The sequence below is a fragment of the Scyliorhinus torazame genome, chromosome 1 (assembly GCF_047496885.1).
Source record: "Scyliorhinus torazame isolate Kashiwa2021f chromosome 1, sScyTor2.1, whole genome shotgun sequence".
NCBI lineage: Eukaryota > Metazoa > Chordata > Chondrichthyes > Carcharhiniformes > Scyliorhinidae > Scyliorhinus > Scyliorhinus torazame.
The window spans coordinates 317,543,139-317,564,336 of NC_092707.1; the positions used below are offsets into that span (position 1 = coordinate 317,543,139).

The 21,198-nt window shown below is 47.8% G+C and overlaps 1 protein-coding gene across 5 annotated transcripts in view; it reads left to right on the top strand.

The window, feature by feature from the left end:
* The window catches only part of asb3 (ankyrin repeat and SOCS box containing 3), a 160,503-nt gene that overhangs the window by 52,469 nt on the left and 86,836 nt on the right, over positions 1-21,198 (top strand). For all 5 annotated transcript variants that reach the window (XM_072507877.1, XM_072507879.1, XM_072507881.1 and 2 more), the window contains one exon: positions 7,860-7,995. In XM_072507877.1, coding sequence (XP_072363978.1) covers positions 7,860-7,995 — 136 coding nt within the window. The remainder of the gene's footprint in view (positions 1-7,859; positions 7,996-21,198) is intronic.

Genomic DNA, 21,198 nt, shown 5'->3' on the forward strand with positions numbered 1-21,198 from the left:
CCGTATGCTGCGGAAGCCATTCCCAGGGGGCTCCTTTCTTTAGGAGGTCTGAGAGGGGTGCTGCCTTGCTGGCGAAATCGTCAATGTGGTTTCGGCAGGAGCCAACCAGTCCTAAAAACGACCGGAGGGCTGAAACGTGTTGGGGAAGGGGCAATTTAGCGATCGAGTCGATTCTTTTGTGCTCGATCTCGCGTTTGCCGTGTGTGATAATAGTACCCAAATATACCACTTTTTCTTCCAATATCTGGGCCTTTTTGGGGATTACTTTACAGCCAATGGAATGTAGTAATTCCAGGAGTTCGGACAGAAGCTCAATGTGCTCTTCCTTCGTGTCTGTCTGCAGTAGTAGATCGTCTACATACTGTACCAGACATTCGGGGCGAGAACATTTTGTTAGTCCATTTGCCAGCTGTCGGTGGAAAATGGAGGGGGAGTTGTGGAATCCTTGTGGCAGGCATGTCCACGTGTACTGCTGCTCTCTGAAAGTGAAGGCAAATTTATACTGGCACGCCTTTGCCAATGGAATGGACCAGAACCCATTACTGATGTCCAAAACCGTGAAATATCGGGCATGGAGTCCCTGTTTGAGCATGGTTTCGGGACTTGTTGCAACGGTGGGGGCTGCTACGGGGGTAACTTTATTGAGTTCTACCGGTCTTAGGACGCCCTGCTCTAATAAACTTTCTATAACCTTGAGGATTTCTCCCTCTGCTTCTAGGGGGAATCTGTACTGCTTTTGGGGTCTAGGATCCGGTCCTGTTATTTGTACGGAACCGGTCATCTGTCCACAGTCGTGTTTGTGGGTTGCGAATGATGCCCTGTTTTTTTGCAGGACTGCACGGACCGACAAGTTAGGGCTGAGTGTGGTGGGGTTGAACCAAAACTCGCCTACTGCGCTAATTTTGTTCATATAATCCCCTATATTGAGCGTTGCGGGGGCTCTAGTGGATTTCGCCATCTTCCAGACACACTGGTTGACTGGATCGAAAGAGAGGTGGTGAGAATTCATGAAGTCGATCCCCAAAATGTGCTCCGCTGTTGGGGACAGGTCGACTAACAACACGGGGTGTTTTGTATTAATGGTTCCGATTTGGATGGGTACAGGGGTTGTGATGTGTCCCTGTTGTGAGTGGCCTGTGAAGCCGCTGAGGGTGATAGTGGCTGTAGTGGGCCACGTGTCCTTACCAAGGGTGGAGGAATTTAAGGTTGTGTGGGTCCCTCCTGTGTCCCAGAGAAGCTCGTTCGGCTGTCCCCTAACCTCGGCTGCGACTGTGGGTCGTCCTGACCTATCTCAAAGGGTATCGCAGACCCAGCTGGGGGAGCCTGTACACCGTCAGTCCGTTCCGGTCAAGATTGTCTGATCGGACTGGGCGCTAACGCTATCATAGAATTTACAATGCAGAAGGAGGCCATTCGGCCCATCGAGTCTGCACCGGCTCTTGGAAAGAGCACCCTACCCAAGGTCAACACCTCCACCCTATCCCCATAACCCAGTAACCCCACCCAACACTAAGGGCAATTTTGGACACAAAGGGCAATTTATCATGGCCAATCCACCTAACCTGCACATCTTTGGACTGTGGGAGGAAACCGGAGAACCGGGAGGAAACCCACGCACACACGGGGAGGATGTGCAGACTCCGCACAGACAGTGACCCAAGCCGGAATCGAACCTGGGACCCTGGAGCTGTGAAGCAATTGTGCTATCCACAAGGCTACCGTGCTGCCCCAACTATGCATGGGCTCTGCCTTTTTCTTATTGAGAGTGCCTGTCTGTTGGGCTCTCTGTGGTTTTTTAGGGCCATTGCATTATTTGGCAAAATGTCCCAATTGTCCGCAATTGTAGCATTCTTGCGGTTTTGCTGGGGGGCTGCTCTTTCCCTCGTTTACCCAGGTGGGGTTGTGAAGAGTGGTTCTTACTGCCTGCATGTCTGCGGCGGCTTGGTTTTCCTCGGGGGCTCTAGTTGCTGATTTACTGTGAGCCGCTTGTTCCCAAATGCGGGACAATCTTTTGACCACCCACTTCTCATTATGAGCCTCCTCCGAGGGGTCATAATTACTACAGGCATTCTGTCCTGCTTCCATGGCATGAGTGATAAGGGTGCGGGTCCATTTGGCCATATTGTCTGCGGACAAATGGGCACGGTCTACGTTTCCGAAAACGGCTTCAAAGTGAATCCACAAGCGTCCTGCGAACGCTGTGGGGTGTTCAGACTTTTTCTGTCTGCACTTATTTAGGCCATCTACGGGGTCGCCCCGGTTATACCCGATCGCATCCAGGATCACGGTATGCATTTCTGCAAGGGTGCCTCCTCTTACATTCTGTGGGCCGGGAAGGGCTGCTGCGACTGATGGGTCTAAGCTGAGGACCGTGTGCTTTACCTGCTCTTTCTCATCCAGGCCGTACAAGGTCGCCTGGTGTTTGACGGTGGCAAAGAAATGGTGTGGGTCTGAAGCGGGGAGGAACGGTGTGATTTCAGCACACGCGTCCCGTAATTGGGTCACTGTGAGGGGGGTGGAATATAAGACTTCCGCCTCGTCTGCTGTGGGTTGTTACAGGGTTCATGGGAGCCTGTATTACCTGCTGTGTGGGGGGTAGGGGTGCTTTCCTCCTTTGGGGCTTTCCCTGCGCACATGTTCCCTGAACATATCTCTGCGCTGTCTCTTGCAGTTCTTCCCAATCAGGGCCGTCTTCCTGTTCTAAACTTTCCCCAAAGGTGTCTTGGAATCCCTTTTGGACAGAAAGCATTGCTTAGAACATCGAACATAGAACAATACAGCGCAGTATAGGCCCTTCGGCCCACGATGTTGCACCAAAACAAAAGCCATCTAACCTACACTATACCATTATCATCCATATGTTTATCCAATAAACTTTTAAATACCCTCAATGTTGGCGAGTTCACTACTGTAGCAGGTAGGGCATTCCACGGCCTCACTACTCTTTGCGTAAAGAACCTACCTCTGACCTCTGTCCTATATCTATTACCCTTCAGTTTAAAGCTATGTCCCCTCGTGCCAGCCATTTCCATCCATGGGAGAAGGCTCTCACTGTCCACCCTATCCAACCCCTTAATCATTTTGTATGCCTCTATTAAGTCTCCTCTTAACCTTCTTCTCTCCAACGAAAACAACCTCAAGTCCATCAGCCTTTCCTCATAAGATTTTCCCTCCATACCAGGCAACATCCTGGTAAATCTCCTCTGCACCCGCTCCAAAGCCTCCACGTCCTTCCTATAATGCGGTGACCAGAACTGTACGCAATACTCCAAATGCGGCCGTACCAGAGTTCTGTACAGCTGCAACATGACCTCCTGACTCCGGAACTCAATCCCTCTACCAATAAAGGCCAACACTCCAGGTCTGCAATTTGCTTTCGGCACTTCGCATGGTCTAAGGTACTCTGCCTTTGTTCCGTGGTTGCAGCGTGGAGCGCTCTCAAGGCTGCCTTGAGATCACTACATTGCTTCTGTATCGTCTCCACCTGCTTCTCCGTCTCTTTCTTAACCACGACGGCACGCTGCGTATCCTGATAAGCCTTCTCATACTGGGATTGAAAACTGCTTAAATGCGCCAGACAAGACTGGTAACACCGTTTGGCGTCAGCCACCTCTTCGTCCTTGGCTTCTAACTGCCTTTTCAATTCCAGGTTCTCTTTTTCCATCTCACATACATCGATTTTACTCAAACGATGTATGCCTTCTATTTCTTTTCGGAGGGTCCTGACGACCTCCTCTGTGCCTCGCAATTGTGCCATGCAGGACACGATTGCCATCGGCTTGCGCGCTTTCGCTCAGCTTTTCTTACGAATTTCACTCATGTTCTCCCACCAAGTATGCCCTATACTTCCGGGACCTGAGTCGTCATTATTACAGGAACCGCTCCACATGGGCCATCCTTTGCCCTGCAGAAATTTGCGAATTTCCACTTCCCAAATGGGACACTGTCCCACTTTAATGCTGCTGATCGGTGCAACCGCAAATTCTTCGGGGTTTATGAGGCGTTGCATTGCCTGCATGGCCATCTCTCCTATCTGCTTGCTTTGTTTAAATTTGGAACAGGGGGCTAAGGTGGTGTCGTGATGTGGTACGGCTTGCGCTAATTTCCGAAAATACAGACTTCCGACAGTTTTGACGCAACAAAAATCTATCAGTTTTACCTTATAACCCTGTTAGTTACGTATGCATACACACACTTCCGAATTGTGAATTATTAACCAGAACCGCTTGAACACTTGTGGTTTTTTTTGTTTTTGTTTCCGATTGGATTCTATTCAAATTTCTGGGGTTCTCCCGGAGTGGTTTTCCACTTCTATGTCGGGTCCCACCAGAGTCGCCAATTATGTTGCTCTTTTTAGCCTTAGTTTTATTACCTCTGAATATGTCACCTTTGCTCACGAGTCGCCAGGTATCTTTCTGATACCGCCACGTGGTTCAAGCTCGAGTTATGATTAATAAGTCAGCACACCGCTTAGTAAGATTGAAATCAACGGTCATTTATTATATACAACAATTAATGCTTACACAATAATCCTACTATCTATATCGAAACCTACCACTACTGGCCAATACTTAACTTTAGGAAGGGCCCACCAGGTCAGGGAAACGAATGGCTTATCGAATCGGATCTGGCCCGCGGGATTCAAAAGGCTGATACGGGTCGATGGCTAGGAGTCTTTATCGGGTAGCGATCGCTGGAGTCAAACTTACAGTTTCTGGTCGATGTTCTTGCGAAGGTCTCGAGCAGGAGAAGAAGGGAGAGAGAGAGAGATCTCAACTTGGTCCCTCACTTTATAGGACCCAGGGGCTTCCCGCCTCTCAGGGCGGCCCTTGACCCGGAGTCCCAAGTGATTGGACATGTTCCCAATCACTGGGTTCGATATGCTCCAATAATGGGGCGATTCCTCGATCGGGGGGTGGTCGTTCACCTGTCTTTGTTTCGGCCACTGCAGGCGCCGACAGGTCTGGCCCGGCATTCAATTGCTAATATGTCGCAATTGTTCCCGGGGATAGTCGATTAAACTGCAGATGCCTGGGTTGATGTGCTGCTAATAGTCTTGAGTATCGATCTGGGCCGACTTCCCCAGAGCCGAATACGCTATTCTGTCTGCAGCTGTCCGTTTGTGTCCTGTTGGCTGCTTTTCCCATCAGCCTTTTCGGTTAGCCATTTTAAATCGGGTTTTGGCCAAATTAATAGGGAATCAGCCATTTTAGGTGGCTCAGTACTTCTCCAAGGCTTCAGTATCTTTTAATTCGCCTCCAACTTCATTTCTTTAATAAAGGTCCATACTTCGTCTGGCGTTTCAAAGTAGAAGTCCCGTTCCTCATGTATGACCCACAGACGGGCTGGGTACAGCATCCCAAACTTCACCCCTTCTTCAAGAGGGTCGTTTTTGCTCGATTGAATCCAGCTCGCCTCTTGGCCAAATCCGCTCCCAGGTCCTGTTAAATGCGCAACTCACAGTTCTCCCACTTGCTGCTCCGCTCTTTCTTGGCCCACTGCAAAACGTGTTCCTTGTCCATGAAACGGTGAAAACGTACCACCATGGCCCTCGGCGGTTCGTTCGCTCTGGGCTTCCTCGCGAGGGCTCTGTGCGCTCTGTCCAATTCCAGGGGCCGAGGGAACGCCCCAGCCCCCATCAACTTCTCCAACATGCCCGTCACATAGGCCCTCACATCCGATCCCTCACTTCCTTCAGGGAGGCCAACAATTCTGAGATTCTGCCTCCTGGACCTATTCTCCAGGTCCTCCAGCTTCTCCTGCATTCTTTTCTCGCGGTCGTTCATCATCCCCACCTTGCTTTCCAGCACAATTATATACTCCTCGTGCTCGGACAATTTTTGTTCAACCTCCTGGATTGCTCTCCCATGGGTTTCGTGATTCTGAACCACTTGATCAATCGAAGCCTTAATGAGGTCAGCGTGTCCTTCTTCAGCTTGGCGAAGCAATCCTTGAAAAACTTCACCAGCTGCTCCGTCGACCACTGTGCCGTCTCCCCGCGGCCCTTGCCCTCCACCATGCTGTTCCATGTTACCAGCTCTGCTTGAGTCTCCCTTATCGGACTTTGTCCTCTCCCACGGCCACTTCTGGTCCAATTCTCCACACACCGGAGGGGGATTTCTCCTTACTGTTTCACTCTTCACTGCTTTATCCCATAAAATCTGGAAAAAAACGGGGGAAAAAGGTCCAAAAGTCCGTTACTGGCGGGAGCTATCAAATGTGCGACCTACCCCTCCATGGCCGCCACAGGAAGTCGGACATATCTATTTAGTCGAGCAGAGGAAGTGAGGAACTAAAAAGTTACGAAATAGTACCAGAGTTGTTGGAGATGTAGCCTTTTGGACAGAAGAACAGACGTTTTGGCACCCGAGAGATCGGAGGGATTCGGTTCAATTGGCAAACGGCCATATTCTGCCTGGCGACAGGCGATAATTGGGTCCTAGCTGAGCGGATGGTTTTCAGAGGATGCAGGAGGTGAGAGTCAGATCCTAGACGCTGGGAGGAGCAGCTGAGAGTGTCTCGTTCTCTCTCTCTCTCTCTCTCTCTCTCTCTCTCTCTCTCTCTCTCTCTCTCTCTCTCTCTCTCTCTCTCTCTCTCTCTCTCTCTCTCTCTCTCCAAAAATGGCTTCCGATCCTGGATGAATGTACAGTGAAAACCATTACAGACTGCAAACAAAAAACCTTTTTTAATTTACTAACCTGGTGACTGTAATTATTGGGTAGCGATAGACCAAAGACTTAGGGTATTTTCTAAGAATTATTTATTCATTTCAATTATGTTGCAACGCTGGGTAAAGTGGGGTTGAAATTGACTGTACGCTAGCCCAGGAGGTCATAACAATATATTAATAACTTGGGTGGGGAAGTGAATGTACTACTTCCAGGTTTGCGGATGACACAAAAATAGGTGGGAAAGAAGTGGTGTGGATGTCGCACAGAATCTACAGAGTGATATAGGCAGGTTAGGTGAATGGGCAAAAACTTGTCAGATGGAATATGTGAAATTATGCATGGGTCTCACCCCAACAACCCAAAAGATGTGCAGGGTAGGTGGATTTTCCCCTCAATTGGGAATTTTTTATTTAAAAAGGAATGGTTATGTAATGCTCCTAACTAGGTGGCCATCCGAATCTTTTGAATCTTAAATCAACCGTACTAATTTGTATTAATTTCAGACATTGATCACTATTGTAAATTTATAATCAATAAACAGTTAATGCTGAATTATTGTGGCGTCACTGAACTCCCGTTGTAACCTCTTATTGATTTTGTCATTGTCTATTAATGTTTAATTTACAATGCTGCTGAGTATGACTTTAAGGTTAATAAACAGTTGTTCATGATTTTGTTGTCAGACTACTTTGGTAATTAATAAGAAAAGGTTAATTTGTTCATTTGGCTTGTGCCATCCTGATGGAAAGCTGATTGTGTAAATGCCAATAAAGTCTGGTTGATGAATGGATGTTTTGTGAACCAAAAATAGGTGTAATTAACTTCTCGGCAATGATCAGGTGATTATCATAAAATGTTACCTTGACAAGAATTTAAGGGGAAGGGATCTGGACTTTGACTGGTGCCCTTGTCAGGATATCAATCTCTTGCCTATTTTCCCAATCATCATTCAAGCCGCATTTAACTTCTGTGCTCCGTGTGTATCACAAAATTACCTACTTTGTAATGTCTTTGAGCAGCTGAGCAAACATTTCCTCGACTGTCAATGGCTGCAAAATTTAGACTTCTTGAACTGAATGGTTCCAGTGAATTGTCAAACTAGTTTTCCTGTTAACTTGGAGGGGTCATAAACATAGTTAACTTTATAAGAATCATGTCTAAAAGCCTTTGAATTATAATGTTTTGCAGGAACACTTAGAAATATTGATGCTCTTGCTTGAAAAAGGGGCTGATAAAGAAGCCAGGGATGATTATGGAATTACACCGTTATTTCTTGCTGCTCAGTATGGAAAACTGGAGAGTCTAAGAGTTCTTCTACAACATGGTAATTGTTCAGAATCTTAATACTTTAATGCAATAATTCTGGTAAGTTTGGAATTGGGTGTTTTAGAACTGTAATCGCACTGTTTGTATTGCTGACCTCTAATGAGATTATTACATTTTCGTCTTCAAAATTAGATAATTTCAATTAGTTAAAAATGGCTCAGTCCTGGTCAGGAAATGGGTAGTTTTAAGGAATCTATATTTATATTTGTGAGTATTAGAAACAGGTGTAGCTTTTAAGTAAGTTTACTTTAGTGTTGCTGTGTAAGAAAGGGTTAAAACTTGGCTTATGTTAAACAAAGGTGCCTGCATGTCTCTGGGTTTTGATTTCAGTTCCAACTGTGTCTGCATTGTAATTAAAGGGTTTACAACATGAAAACAGAGTTTAGAGTTCCTTAGTAATCAGGGGCTACCCTAGGTTAGAAAGAAGTTTTGGATTTAGTTTTTAAACTGGACCCAGAAGAAGCTGGGCAGGACCAGGGAGCTGTAAAAAGAAGACTTTACAATAGAACACAAGCAAGTGCAGAAATCTGGCTGTGCAGGAAGACAAGTTTAAAGGAACAAGACGTTGAACCAAGGTCCTGTTTAGAAGAAGTAATAGGCAGTGAAGTGCCCTGAGTTAAAGAGACAGCTCAAAAATCAGATTTTAAGTCAGCCAGGCAAAAAGCCTAACATCTGAGGTAAGTCAAAAGTTTGGTGACACCTTAATACATCCTTTGAAGCAGTAATGTCCAGTTGGCATGGCTGGATACCCATTATTATTATTATTAAGCCGAGAGAAGCTTGAATGCTCGTGGCAATCCAAGGCAGAGGAATACTGAAAGGAGAGATTGAAATCCTGGAAGTGGATCTTTGGTAAAGGCATCCGAGGGAAAGAATTGTTTAGGGAAAGGTTCTAAGGTGTGTTTTTTCATTGAGTGCAGTTTGGAACACTCAGGTGCAAGTCAGATTCCAGTCAGACCAGTTGGCTCTCAGTGTGATAAACATTTGGGGGGTTTTGAGGAGAAATCCACAAAAGTTGTATTGGGTGGAATCTGACATTTAGTTTGAGTGCCTGACCACAGTTGACTGTGGTCTGCACAGACTGTACTTAGCGAGAACATTATAACATGATACATTCTGTAATTTGTTATCCTTAAAAATCTTTGTATATCTGTGAAGATTATAGGTAGGCTGAAGGAGTATTGAGTGAGAGTCCATCTTTTTGCGTTCCATAAATGTTTTATTCTTTTAAAAGTCAGTTGCAGTCCTGTGACTCTGTTCGTCCACATCCCAAAAAGAAATAGTTACGGAGTATTGACCAGGGTTCCATTCTGGGACCCGATTGTCTGGTAGTGATATCAGCTGGGATTGTAACACTTGGACATTAAGTAGCATAGTAAGTAAGTGTGCTGTTCCATATCCATGACTGATGTTTGCATGTTGGCAAAGTTTCTGAAGTGGAAATATGTTCTGCCAGCTGCAAGAACCTCATTTGAATGTAGTGACTAATCTACAGAAACATAGAAAATAGGAGCAGAGGAGGCCATTCGGCCCTTTGAGCCTGCTCCACCGTTCATTAGGATCATGGCTGATTATCCATCTCGATAGCCTAATCCTGCTTTCTTCCCATATCCTTTGATCCCTTTTGCTCCAAGTGCTATATTTTACTGCTTCTTGAAAACATGTGATGTTTTGGCCTCAACTTCTTCCTTTGGTAACGGATTCTACAGGCCGACCACTGTCTGGGTGAAGACATTTCTCCTTGCCCCTCAATGGTTTACCCATATCCTCAGACTGTGACCCATGGTTCTGGAAACTCACCATTGGGAATATCCTGCATCTACCCTGCCTAGTCCTGTTGGAACTTTATAGGTTTCTGTGAAATTCCATCTCATCCTTCTGAACTCCAGCGAGTACAATCCTAATAGTCTCTCCTCATACGCCAGTCCCACCATCCCAGGAATCAGTTTGGCAAACTTTCTTCACTGCATTCCCTCTAGAGCAAGAACATCCTTCCTCAGATAAGAAGACCAAAACTGCACACACTGTTCCGGGTGTGACATCAGCAAGACCCTGTATAATTGCAGCAAGGCAACCCTTCTCCTCAAAAGAGGTTAACGGACACCTCCAGACCGCCCATCGATCAGGGGACCGCTCCAGTATTGGAGAAATCCTCTCTATGAAGGCCAGCATGCCATTGGCCTTCTTTACCACCTGCTGTACTTGCATGCTTACCTTCAGTGGCTGGTGTACAAGTACACCCAGGCCCCGTTGCACATTCCTCTCTCCTAATTTATGGCTCTTCAGATAATAGTCTGTCTTCTCGTTTTTGCTACCAAAGTGGATAACCTCTCATTTCTCCAAATTATGCTGCATCTGCCATTCATTTGCCCACTCGCTAACTTGTCCAAATCACATTGAAGCACCTCTGCATCCTCCTCACAGCTCACCCTCCCACACAAATTGGTGTCATCCTGTTGCTAACTTTTGGTTGGTTCAGTTGGCTCTGTTTTATAACCTTTGCTCTCGAGTCGCCAGGTATCTTTATGATCGCCACGAGGTTCAAGTTCAAGTAATGATCAATAACTCAATACACCAATTAGTAAGATTCAAATCAAAGCACATTTATTATACACAGTAAATCGCTACTCATGCATAAATTCTACTTCTAAGCTATTTCTACAACTAACAGGCCTATACTTAGCTTCGGACTGGCCCACCAGGTCAGGGGAATAAATGGCCTTTCGTTCGGGTTCTGAGTCTGCGGGATTCAAAGCTGGTATGGACTGGTAGCTAGGAGCGCCTATCTCGTAGCGAGCGTTGACTTGAGACTTACGGTCTTCTGGCGGCAGCTGAATAGGTCACGGTCAAGGGTTGGTTCGCGTTGCTGAGTGACCCTGTCAAGAAGGACAATTTATAGTCCCCGGGGCTCCCCGCCTTTCGGGGCGGACCCCGTGCCTGGTTCCAGGTGATTGGACTTCGTTCCAATCGCTTGGTTCGATTTCTCCAATACTGGAGCGGTCCCCTGATCGATGGGCGGTCTTGAGGTGTCCGTTAACCTCTTTTGTGTTGGCTCCTGCTGGCGCCGGGGAGTCTGGCTTGGCCTTGTTTATCTCAAATGTTTTGATTGTTCCCGGGGATCGCTCATTAGTATGTAGATGGCTGCTACATTATTATGCAGATGGCTGCTTGTATCAATGCTGTCTGGGCTTTTGCAGAGTCTAATACACAGTAAACGTGCACCTGCTAGTTTCTGCCTGTGTTGGCTGAATTTCCCTTCAGCCTTTGCTGTTCTCCATTTTACGTCTGGAGTTGGCCAACCCAGGTGGCTACAATCCAAATATATTTTTGGAACACTATAACTATTGATTGCCCACACAACAGTCACCAGTTTTAAAAAAACTAACTCGATTGTTTGAAGTGATTTTGAGACGTTTCCTCTTGTTAAGATGCCATATAAGTACAAGCGTTTGCAATGTAACCCAGTTCTTTGTGTTATAAATAGACTTGAGTTTGTAATAAGTATAAATATGCTATCTCCGGCAGAAAGAGTACACTCTAAACTTTTTTTGAGATTTTAATTAAGGTGTGCTATTGAGTGGAGTCGAGAACTTGTTCTCCATCTGAATGCTATTTTCTTTTTGAGATTACTTGGTGCTGACACTTGGTGGCAAAATGGAAAATTGTTCAATTTCTAGTACTTTATCCAGCACTTGATGAGGAGGACAATAGTAACACAAGACCAATAGCTTCAAATCAACCCTTCTGATCTAGATATCAAAACCAAGAAGCTGTCTCTTTTAAAAATTTATCTTTTGTTACCCTCACTGAGGGAATGGTGCTATATCCCTGCAGTTGCAGCATTCAGCCTGGTTTAAGATGAGAAAATGTTACAGAATATTGGAAAGCTGGCCCAATCCGCCAACTTTCACATTTAACCAAAGCACGCTAGGCTGCTTGCTTGCAAAACATCCTTGAGAGAGGTGGATCACTTATTAATATGTACTGATCACGCAATTGGAGCGCAGTTTTAACTGATTTTTAAATTCAACAGAACATCCATGTATTTCTTAGGATTTTGAAAATTAGCCAATGAAAGTAAGTCAAAAAAACACAACAGAAATTGGGAAGTGCTGAATCAAAACTGATGGAAATGCAGCAATTAATACCTGATAATCACAGCTGCTTTCTTGCCTGCTGAGGGGGGAAGGGTTTGTTCACAGTACTTTTGCTGAAAGTTTACTTTCTACACTTTTTGGAGGATTTCTGCATTACATCAGGATAGCTGGTGCCTGGACTGGCTTAGATAGGACCTTGGCTGAGGACGAGCATCACCATATTGTTGGAAGGCCTGTAGTTGGACAATAAAGCGGACAGCAGCTCACTGCAGGCACTAACTGCATTAAATGGTACAGGAAGAAGTTGGGTTTCCTTGATGTATCCAAACAGCTTTTCTGGAAGCCGAGGCTGTCTTTTCAGCTTGTGGCAAACATTTGCAGCCTCAGACCTGTTGATCAAGTGTTGCTGTAGAGCCATTACAGTATATTTTACAGCAATTCAGCCCATCAAATTCACGCTGGCTGTGTCGAGCAATCAGCCCCATTACTCTCCTCTATCCCTGTAACTAAGTTTATTTCCCTTAAGTGTTCATCCAATTTCCTTTTGAAATCATTTGTCGTCTCCTCTTCCACCATCCTCCTATGCAGCGAGTTCCAGGTCAGTGCCACTCGCTGTGTAAAACAGTTCTTCCTTGCATCCCCCATACACCTCCTGCTCAAAGCCTTAAATCTCTGATCCCTTGTCCTTGTACCATTAGCTGATGAGAATAGTTTTTGTTTGTCTACGTTATCTAAACTTGTCATAATAGTGTGCAACTCTACCACATCTCCATTGACCTCTTTTGCTCCAAGAAGAACAACCCCAGTTTCTAAAATCCTTCCTTCCTGGAACCATTCTGGTAAAACCCCTCTGCACCGTCTCGAGGATCTTCAGGTCATGCACGGTTAAGTCCACAATGCCTGAAGTGTGTTGAGCAGAATATGAACTCGAGAAGGCTGCCCTCCTTTTGAACACAATACTCCTATTTATATAGCTTAAGATCCTATATGCTTTGCTGGCATATTTTAAAAATTCATTCATGGGATGTGTATATCACTGGCTGGGCCAGCATTTATTGCCCATCCATAATTGCTCTTGAAATGAGTGTAGCCATCTGGGATGGCCACGTCCCGATTACAAAATGGACACCGGCAAAGAATGCAGGGAAAATTGGACAATGCTAAGAAACAAGCAGGTGCAAGCTCTGTCTGTTGATTAACATAGAAGGTACAGTGCAGAAGGAGGCCATTCGGCCCATCGAGTCTGCACCGGCTCTTGGAAAGAGCACCCTCCCCAAGGTCAACACCTCCACCCGATCCCCATAACCCAGGAACCCCACCCAACACGAAGGGCAATTTATCATGGTCAATCCACCTAACCTGCACATCTTTGGACTGTGGGAGGAAACCGGAGCACCCGGGGGAAACCCACGCATACACTGGGAGGATGTGCAGACTCCGCACAGACAGTGACCCAAGCCGGAATCGAACCTGGGACCCTGGAACTGTGAAGCAATTGTGCAATCCCCAATGCTACAGTGCTGCCCTTAGATTAGAACCTGAAACGCTCAGACAGGACAGAAACTACCGAACGATTTACATACTAATGAGCCATCTCCGGGGACAAAAGTGAAACATTTAGATACACAATGTTAGGACAGACTCCCCGGCGCCAGAAGAAGCTGAGACAAAGCAGACTGACAGTCACCAGGGCACACCCAGCGATCAGGGAACCACCCCTCTATTGGAGGAAAATCGATACAACTGATTGAGAAAGACCTAATTAGTTGAGGCCAAGTTCAAGGCCCGCCCAAAAGAGCGCAAAGCCCTTTGCAGTATAAGAGGTATCACCCAAGGGAGAATCTTCCTCCTTTGGCTCTCACCGAAGAGAGAGACCAGCCTAGCAGCTACAGCAGACCAAGTAAGTTCCAAGTCAATGCACGCTACGAGATAGATGCTACTAGTTGCTACCCTGTAAATCGCTCAACCCAGCAGCCTCAACCGAGCAACGGCCATTGTTCCTCTGACTGAGTGGGCGCCCGAAGCTAAGTATAGGCCTTAGTAATAGTGGTAGTTTAGTTCGTAGAGTTTATGTGCGAGTAGATTTGAATGTGTGTAAATAAATGAGCATTGCTTTTGAACTTACCAACTGGTGTATCGAGTCATTGATCAGTATTCGGTTCTGAACCTTGTGGCGGTGTCGAAAGATACCTGGCGACTCTTGGGCAAACGTGTTTAGAGCCAAATTAAGAACCAACCAAAAGTTAGCAACATGAGGGGCATTTAAGAGGCCAGCACATTGCTGTCACATGTAGACCAGAACAGGTAAGGATGGCAGATTTCCTTGCCGATAGGACATTAGTGAACCAGATGGGTTCTTGTGACAATTGATAATGGTCATCATTGTGGTGATATGCATGACTGTAAATACACAATGTAGGTACACTGCAACGAGATAAACACTAGAGGGAGCACCAGAGACATCATGACACACAGACATTCAACCAATAGGTCAGTAAGATAGGACACGGCCAATGGGCAGTCAAGACACACCCAGAGGTGACACTACCACAAGGGGGCTACCCATATAAAAGGACAGGGCACACATGCTCTTTCTCTTTCCATAGGCGACACTCCGAGACACAGGGGCAGATCAGAGCATCACACCCACTGCATGGATTAGAGCAGACTGGATAGTTAGATTGAGTTACTATAGTTAGATAGCAGTAGAGTCGAACCCAAGTAGGAGATGAAGTGTTGGGTACTCTGAGACACAGACGAACCAACACGGTTGTGAATGGTACAACGCAGTTTTATTTCATTTAACTATTGACATAGTAAACTCTGGTACTCAGCACATGGTGACTGTCTGAGTGGCAGGCAATGAGGTCTGTGCCCTGAGCCGTCTCCTGATGGACTGCCCAGGAAGTGTCGTGTTCCTTGTTTTGTACTGTGTATGCTTTTGTCTGTGATTGGCTGTCGTGTTGTGTGTGCTAATTGGTCCGTTGATCTGTCCATCATTATGTATGTGTGTATGTGCTGTGATGTTCACTTGAATATCATGACATCCCCCCCCCCCCCCCTTTTTTACGAGATTATGTGCCTACGTGGTTATAAATAGAGATGTGTACTGAGTGCAGCTAAATGTGTGTGTGTGTGTAATATTTACAGCATGTACATGGGGCTTAACTATGTATAAGGGGCGATGTCGGGTGTGACATAACAACGAGGTTGTACCATGAACAAAGAACAGGGAAATGTGGAACGACAAAACAAATTCCTGTAACTATAAGAACATAAACATGTTAATACGGTGGTTGCATGAGTTCAACGTGTGAACAGTCTCATAAGTCCAGTCTAGTAGGTGGGCGACGAATTCTGGTTGACCGTCTCAAGGGTAGGTCTGGAACCACCGGCTGAGGTGCGGGCCTGGCCACGGGCGACGACGGAAGGTGCATGGTAGCAGGCAGCTCCACGAAGTCGCTATCAGGAACAACAGGAGGACACGGTGTCGGTGTAAGGTCTCGTAGCGAGCGTGGAAGTAGGCGAAGAGCCCGACGATTGCTCCTACGAACGGATCCATCAGGCATGCGAACCAGGACCGAGCGGGGAGCCACACGTCGGAGAACTTCGGCAGGTGCTGACCAGCCACCTTCTGGTAGGTGGATGCGGACTTCGTCTCCAGGGGCCAGGGCGGGAAGATCAGTTGCTCGAGTGTCAATATGACCTCTTCTGGCGACCGCGCTGCAGTTGCATCCTGTGCAGTACCGGAGCATGGTCTATTGTGGGTGCCAGGATGGAAGGCACAGTGGTCCTGAGGGCACGACCCATCAGCAGCTGGGCTGGTGAGAGACCAGTGGCTAATGGGGCCGAGCGATAGGCCAGCAGGGCGATGCAGAAATCCGATCCGGCAGCAGCAGCCTTGCAGAGGAGCCGCTTGGCAATGTGAATGCCCTTCTCCGCCTTTCCATTGGACTGGGGGTGCAGAGGGCTAGACGTCACGTGTGTAAAGCCATACAAGGCAGCAAACGATGACCATTACTGGCTGGCGAAACAGGGCCCATTGTCCGACATGACAGTCATCGGAATGCCGTGGCGAGCGAATGTGTCTTTGCAGGCCCTTATGACAGCAGACAACGTCAAATCATGCAGTCGTATGACTTCTGGGTAGTTGGAGAAGTCGTCAACGATGATGACATCGTCCCTGCCGAGCGCGTGAAATAGGTCCACACCCACCTTCGCCCAGGGGGACGTCACCAGCTCATGGGACAGAAGCGTTTCAGGAGGTTGCGCCGGCTGAAACCTTCAGCAGGTGGGACAGTTGAGCACCATGTTGGCAATATCGTCACTGATGCCCGGTCAGTATACTGCCTCTCGGGCCCGCCGTCTGCACTTCTGGACCCCCAGGTGGCCTTCGTGTAGTTGGTCGAGAAACAGCTTGAGTATGCTGTGTGGAATCACAATCCGGTCCAGCTTCAGAAGGACACCAATGACTGCCAGGTCATCTCGGACATTGTAGAACTGCGGGCACTGCCCTTTGAGCCACCCTCCCGTCATGTGGCGCATCACACATTGTAGAAGGGGGTCGGCCGCAGTCTCTCGGCGAATACTGGAGTCGTCAGCTGGCAGATTTGCCGATGTGAAGGCCAACTGCGCCTCGATCTGACATACAAACCCCTCCGAATCTGGCGGCGTGCTCACTGCTCTGGATAGGGCATCCGCAACGATGAGTTCCTTCCCTGGGGTGTAGACCAGTTGGAAGTCGTATCTCCTGAGTTTCAGTAGAATGTGCTGGAGGCGAGGGGTCATCTCGTTCAGGTCCTTGTTTATGATGCTGACCAGGGGGTGGTGGTCAGTCTCAACAGTGAACCGGGGGAAGACCATACACATAATCATGGAACTTGTCTAAACCGGTTAGCAAGCCCAGGCACTCCTTTTCGATCTGCGCGTAGTGCTGCTCTGTGGGGGTCATGGCTCGCGATGCATAGGCAACTGGGGCCCATGACACTGTGTCATCCCGCTGCAGGAGCACTGCCCCAATGCCGGACTGGCTGGCATCAGTCGAGATTTTGGTGGCACGAGACATGTCAAAAAACGCCAATACCGGTGCAGTGGTGAGTTTGAGTTTGAGCTCCTCCCATTCCAGCTGGTGTGCGTGTTGCCACTGGAACTCTGTGGACTTTTTGACGAGGTGGCGCAGAGCTGTCGTGTGGGAGGCAAGGTTGGGAATGAACTTCCCCAGGAAGTTGACCATGCCAAGGAAGCGTAGCACTGCTTTCTTGTCTGCCGGCTGCGGCATGGCTGTGATGGCGCTCACCTTGTCTGCATCCGGACGGACCCCATACCGGGAAATATGGTCCCCCAGGAACTTTAGCTCGGTTTGGCCCAAGGAAAACTTGGCTCGGTTGAGGCGCAGGCCGTTTTCCCGTATGCGGGCAAAAACGTGTTGGAGACGATAGATGTGCTCCTGTGGTGTGGTGGACCAGGTGATGACGTCGTCCACGTATACGCGCACCCCTTCGATGCCTTCCATCATCTGCTCCATGATCCTATGAAAGACCTCGGATGCCGAGGTGATGCCAAATGGCATCCTGTTGTAGCAGAACCTGCTGAAAGGGGTATTGAAGGTGCACAGCTTTCGGCTGGACGGATCGAGTTGGATCTGCCAAAACCCCTTGGAGGCATCCAGTTTCGTAAATATTTTCGCCTGGGCCATTTCGCTCGTGATCTCCTCCTGTTTGGGTATGGGATAATGTTCCCTCATGATATGTCATTGAGGTCTTTTGCGTCAATACATATCCGGAGCTCGCCGGAGGGCTTCTTGACACACACCATGGAGCTGACCCACGGCATGGGCTCCGTGACCCTGGATAGGACCCCTTGGTCCTGGAGATCCTGCAGCTGCTGTTTGAGGCGGTCTTTGAGTGGCGCAGGGACTCTGCGAGGTGCGTGAATGACCGGTATAGCGTCTGATTTGAGGCGAATTCGGTAGGTGTATGGCAGTGTTCCCATGCCCTCGAATGCCTCCTGGTTGTGGGCGAGGAGCGATTGCAGCTGTGCATTGAACTCTGCATCCGGGAAGTCAGACGTGCTGTCTGGAGAGAGAGAGAGAGTGGACTCGTTGCACGAGGTGGAGAGCCTTGTATGCCTGGGCGCCTAGCAGGGAGTCCTTCGATGAGCCGACTATCTCGAACGAGAGTGTGGCCGTGTGCGTGGTGTGTGTCACCTGGAGCTGGCAGGATCCCATAGCCGGGATAATGTTCCCGTTGTAGTCGACCATCCTGCACTGGGACGGCCGGATTGGTGGTCTGACCTTCATGGCGTAGAAGACTGACCATGCTATGAGGTTGGCGGAGGCGCCAGTATCCAGGCGGAAAGTGATCGACGATCGGTTGACCATCAGGGTGGCACACCATTCATCACCCGGATTGATCGTATTGACTAGGTCCCATCAATGACCGCAACCCGGAAGGCGTCTCGGTCATCTGTGTCACCGGTCTGTATGTCGTCTGGGCCCGATTCGTAATGGGGAGGCTGAATGGTCCGCACGTCCCTGCGAGGTTGTCGGAGGTGTGGAAGATCGATAGGTTGAGCTGCTCGACAGTAAGCATCGTAGTGGCCCACCTTGCCACAGCGTAGGCATTGTCGGGTTCTTGCGGGACATTGCCGCACGTCGTGATGTCATGGTGTTCGTTGCGCCACTGCGCATGCGCAGTTCGGTCTTGCGTCGAGCGCGCCTGCGCATCACGTCCCTCAGTGTTGATGTAGGTTTTGGCGTGCGCATGCACGGGAGACCTCGAAAAGCGGGCATAACGGCCGCCCTCGTCCGGGCCGCGTGCCGGGAGGAACTCGATCGCCTGGACCCGTTCGGCCTCGTGGGGCACCTGGCTCGCCGATCCGGTCGCGTAGGACCCCCTCCGCGCCGATTCGGTCGCCTGAAATTGGGCATAGCGGCTAGTTGCGTTCTCGTGCAGGACACGGGCGTCGATTGCAGAGGCTAAGGTTAGACCTTTTATTTTTAAAAGCTGCTGGCGTAGGTTGCCTGAGGCGATCCCAAAAACGATCTGGTCCCGGATCGTGGACTCTGAAGTGGTGTCGTAACCGCAGGACTGCGCGAGTATGCGGAGATGCGTCAGGAATGACTGAAAGAGCTCATCCTTACCTTGCCGGCGCTGCTGGAAGACATGCCTCTCAAAGCTCTTGTTGACCTCGACGTTGAAGTGCTTGTCGAACTTGAGGAGGACCGTCTTGTATTTAGATTTGTCCTCGCCTTCCGCGAACACCAGGGAGTTGTAGACATGGATGGTGTGCTGACCTGCGGTGGTGAGGAGGATGGCGATCTTTCTTTTGTCCGAGGCGCTCTCTTTGTCGTTGGCTTCCAGAAAGTTTCCAGCTGTTTGAACAACGTCCAATTTACGCCAAGGTTCCCAGCGACTTGCTGCGGTGTGTTGACGGTGTCCATGGTGCAGGATGGCAGATTTGTGGGCAGGTATTAATTCACTATTGGTACCATGATGTGTTGGGTACTCTGAGACACAGACGAACCAACACGGTTGTGAATGGTACAACGCAGTTTTATTTCATTTAACTATTGACATAGTAAACTCTGGTACTCAGCACATGGTGACTGTCTGAGTGGCTGGCAATGAGGTCTGTGCCCTGAGCCGTCTCCTGATGGACTGCCCAGGAAGTGTCGTGTTCCTTGTTTTGTACTGTGTATGCTTTTGTCTGTGATTGGCTGTCGTGTTGTGTGTGCTAATTGGTCCGTTGATCTGTCCATCATTATGTATGTGTGTATGTGCTGTGATTTTCACTTGAATATCATGACAGGAGAATTGTTAACTGTTCAAGAAATGTGTTAAACCTATCTCCAAACCTGAACCTTCCTTTGTCAGAGTATCCATCAAGGAAGCAGATTATGCTACGTGAAGAAGCATAACAGAACAATCATTACCTTAATTACAGACTTTTATTTAATTTAAATTTCACTATTTCTGGGATGGGATTTGAATCTGGGTCCCTGGACCATTACTGTGGGTCGTCTGGATTATTAGTCAATGACTATACAATTACACCACCTCTCCATTTTCAATTTGTCCGACTGTTTTAAAGATATATGCTTAAGAGCCCCAGGTCTTTCTGTCCCTGCATATTGTTTGGAACTGTATGGTTAAGTTCATAATGCCATTCCCTACCCCTTCTGTCAAAATGTAGCACCTTGCAGTTCTGCGTGTTAATGCCACCTGCCACTTATCTCCTGATCGGTCTATTGTTGCTAAGGTTACCACTGCCGGCAATTTTTAATCTCTGGATCCTTTCTTGGCTCTCGCTAAGATACATGCAGGATATCCCAGTAAGCAGCCCACAAATGCCGAAGACAAGAAGCTTTGTTTGCCAATTTAGCAATTTTATGCATTTCTTCTGTGAAAATGTCAGTGAGAATGAGCTGAAATGTGTGTTTGCATCTCTGCTGGCTTCCCACGATCCCAGGGTGTCACTGAATACACACAGGTGGCAATCCAGGACCTGTCAGCCAGGCATTCCAAAAGGCATCCGAGCTCTGTGTGAACAGGGCAGACCACTGAACGTCTCCTTAACCAATTGGGATAATGGATTTTTGATGAGTAATACAGAGCCTGAACAACAAATGTCAGTTTGGGTATTGAATTCCATGTCAAATCAAGTATTGAAAGCGAAATATAGAAGTAACAAAATAGTGGATAGTTAGAGATCAGAGAAAGCAGGTCCCCACCCTCCTGCCTGATTTAAAAAAAATGATCCCCACCCTCTTGTCAACAAACTCACCATGGCAAGTACACGACATTCCTACATTACCATGGTGACTATACTTTAAAATGTACTTAATTGGCCGTACGGCATTTGGTTGTGCAAATCTCTATATAAATGCCATTCTTCCTTTTTTCCCGTTTCTTTCCGTAGCCATACCATTTGTGGGATATGTTAATAACCTGGATCTTCATGATGCATTCAACTTATGGAATTTAGTGAAACTAATGTGGTAAAGAGCCTGAATAAATAAGTTCCATATTGTACAATAATCCCCTGTGCTGCATTTCAGTCGAGCTGATATCAGTATACATATTAATATGATGTAATCTTTGGAA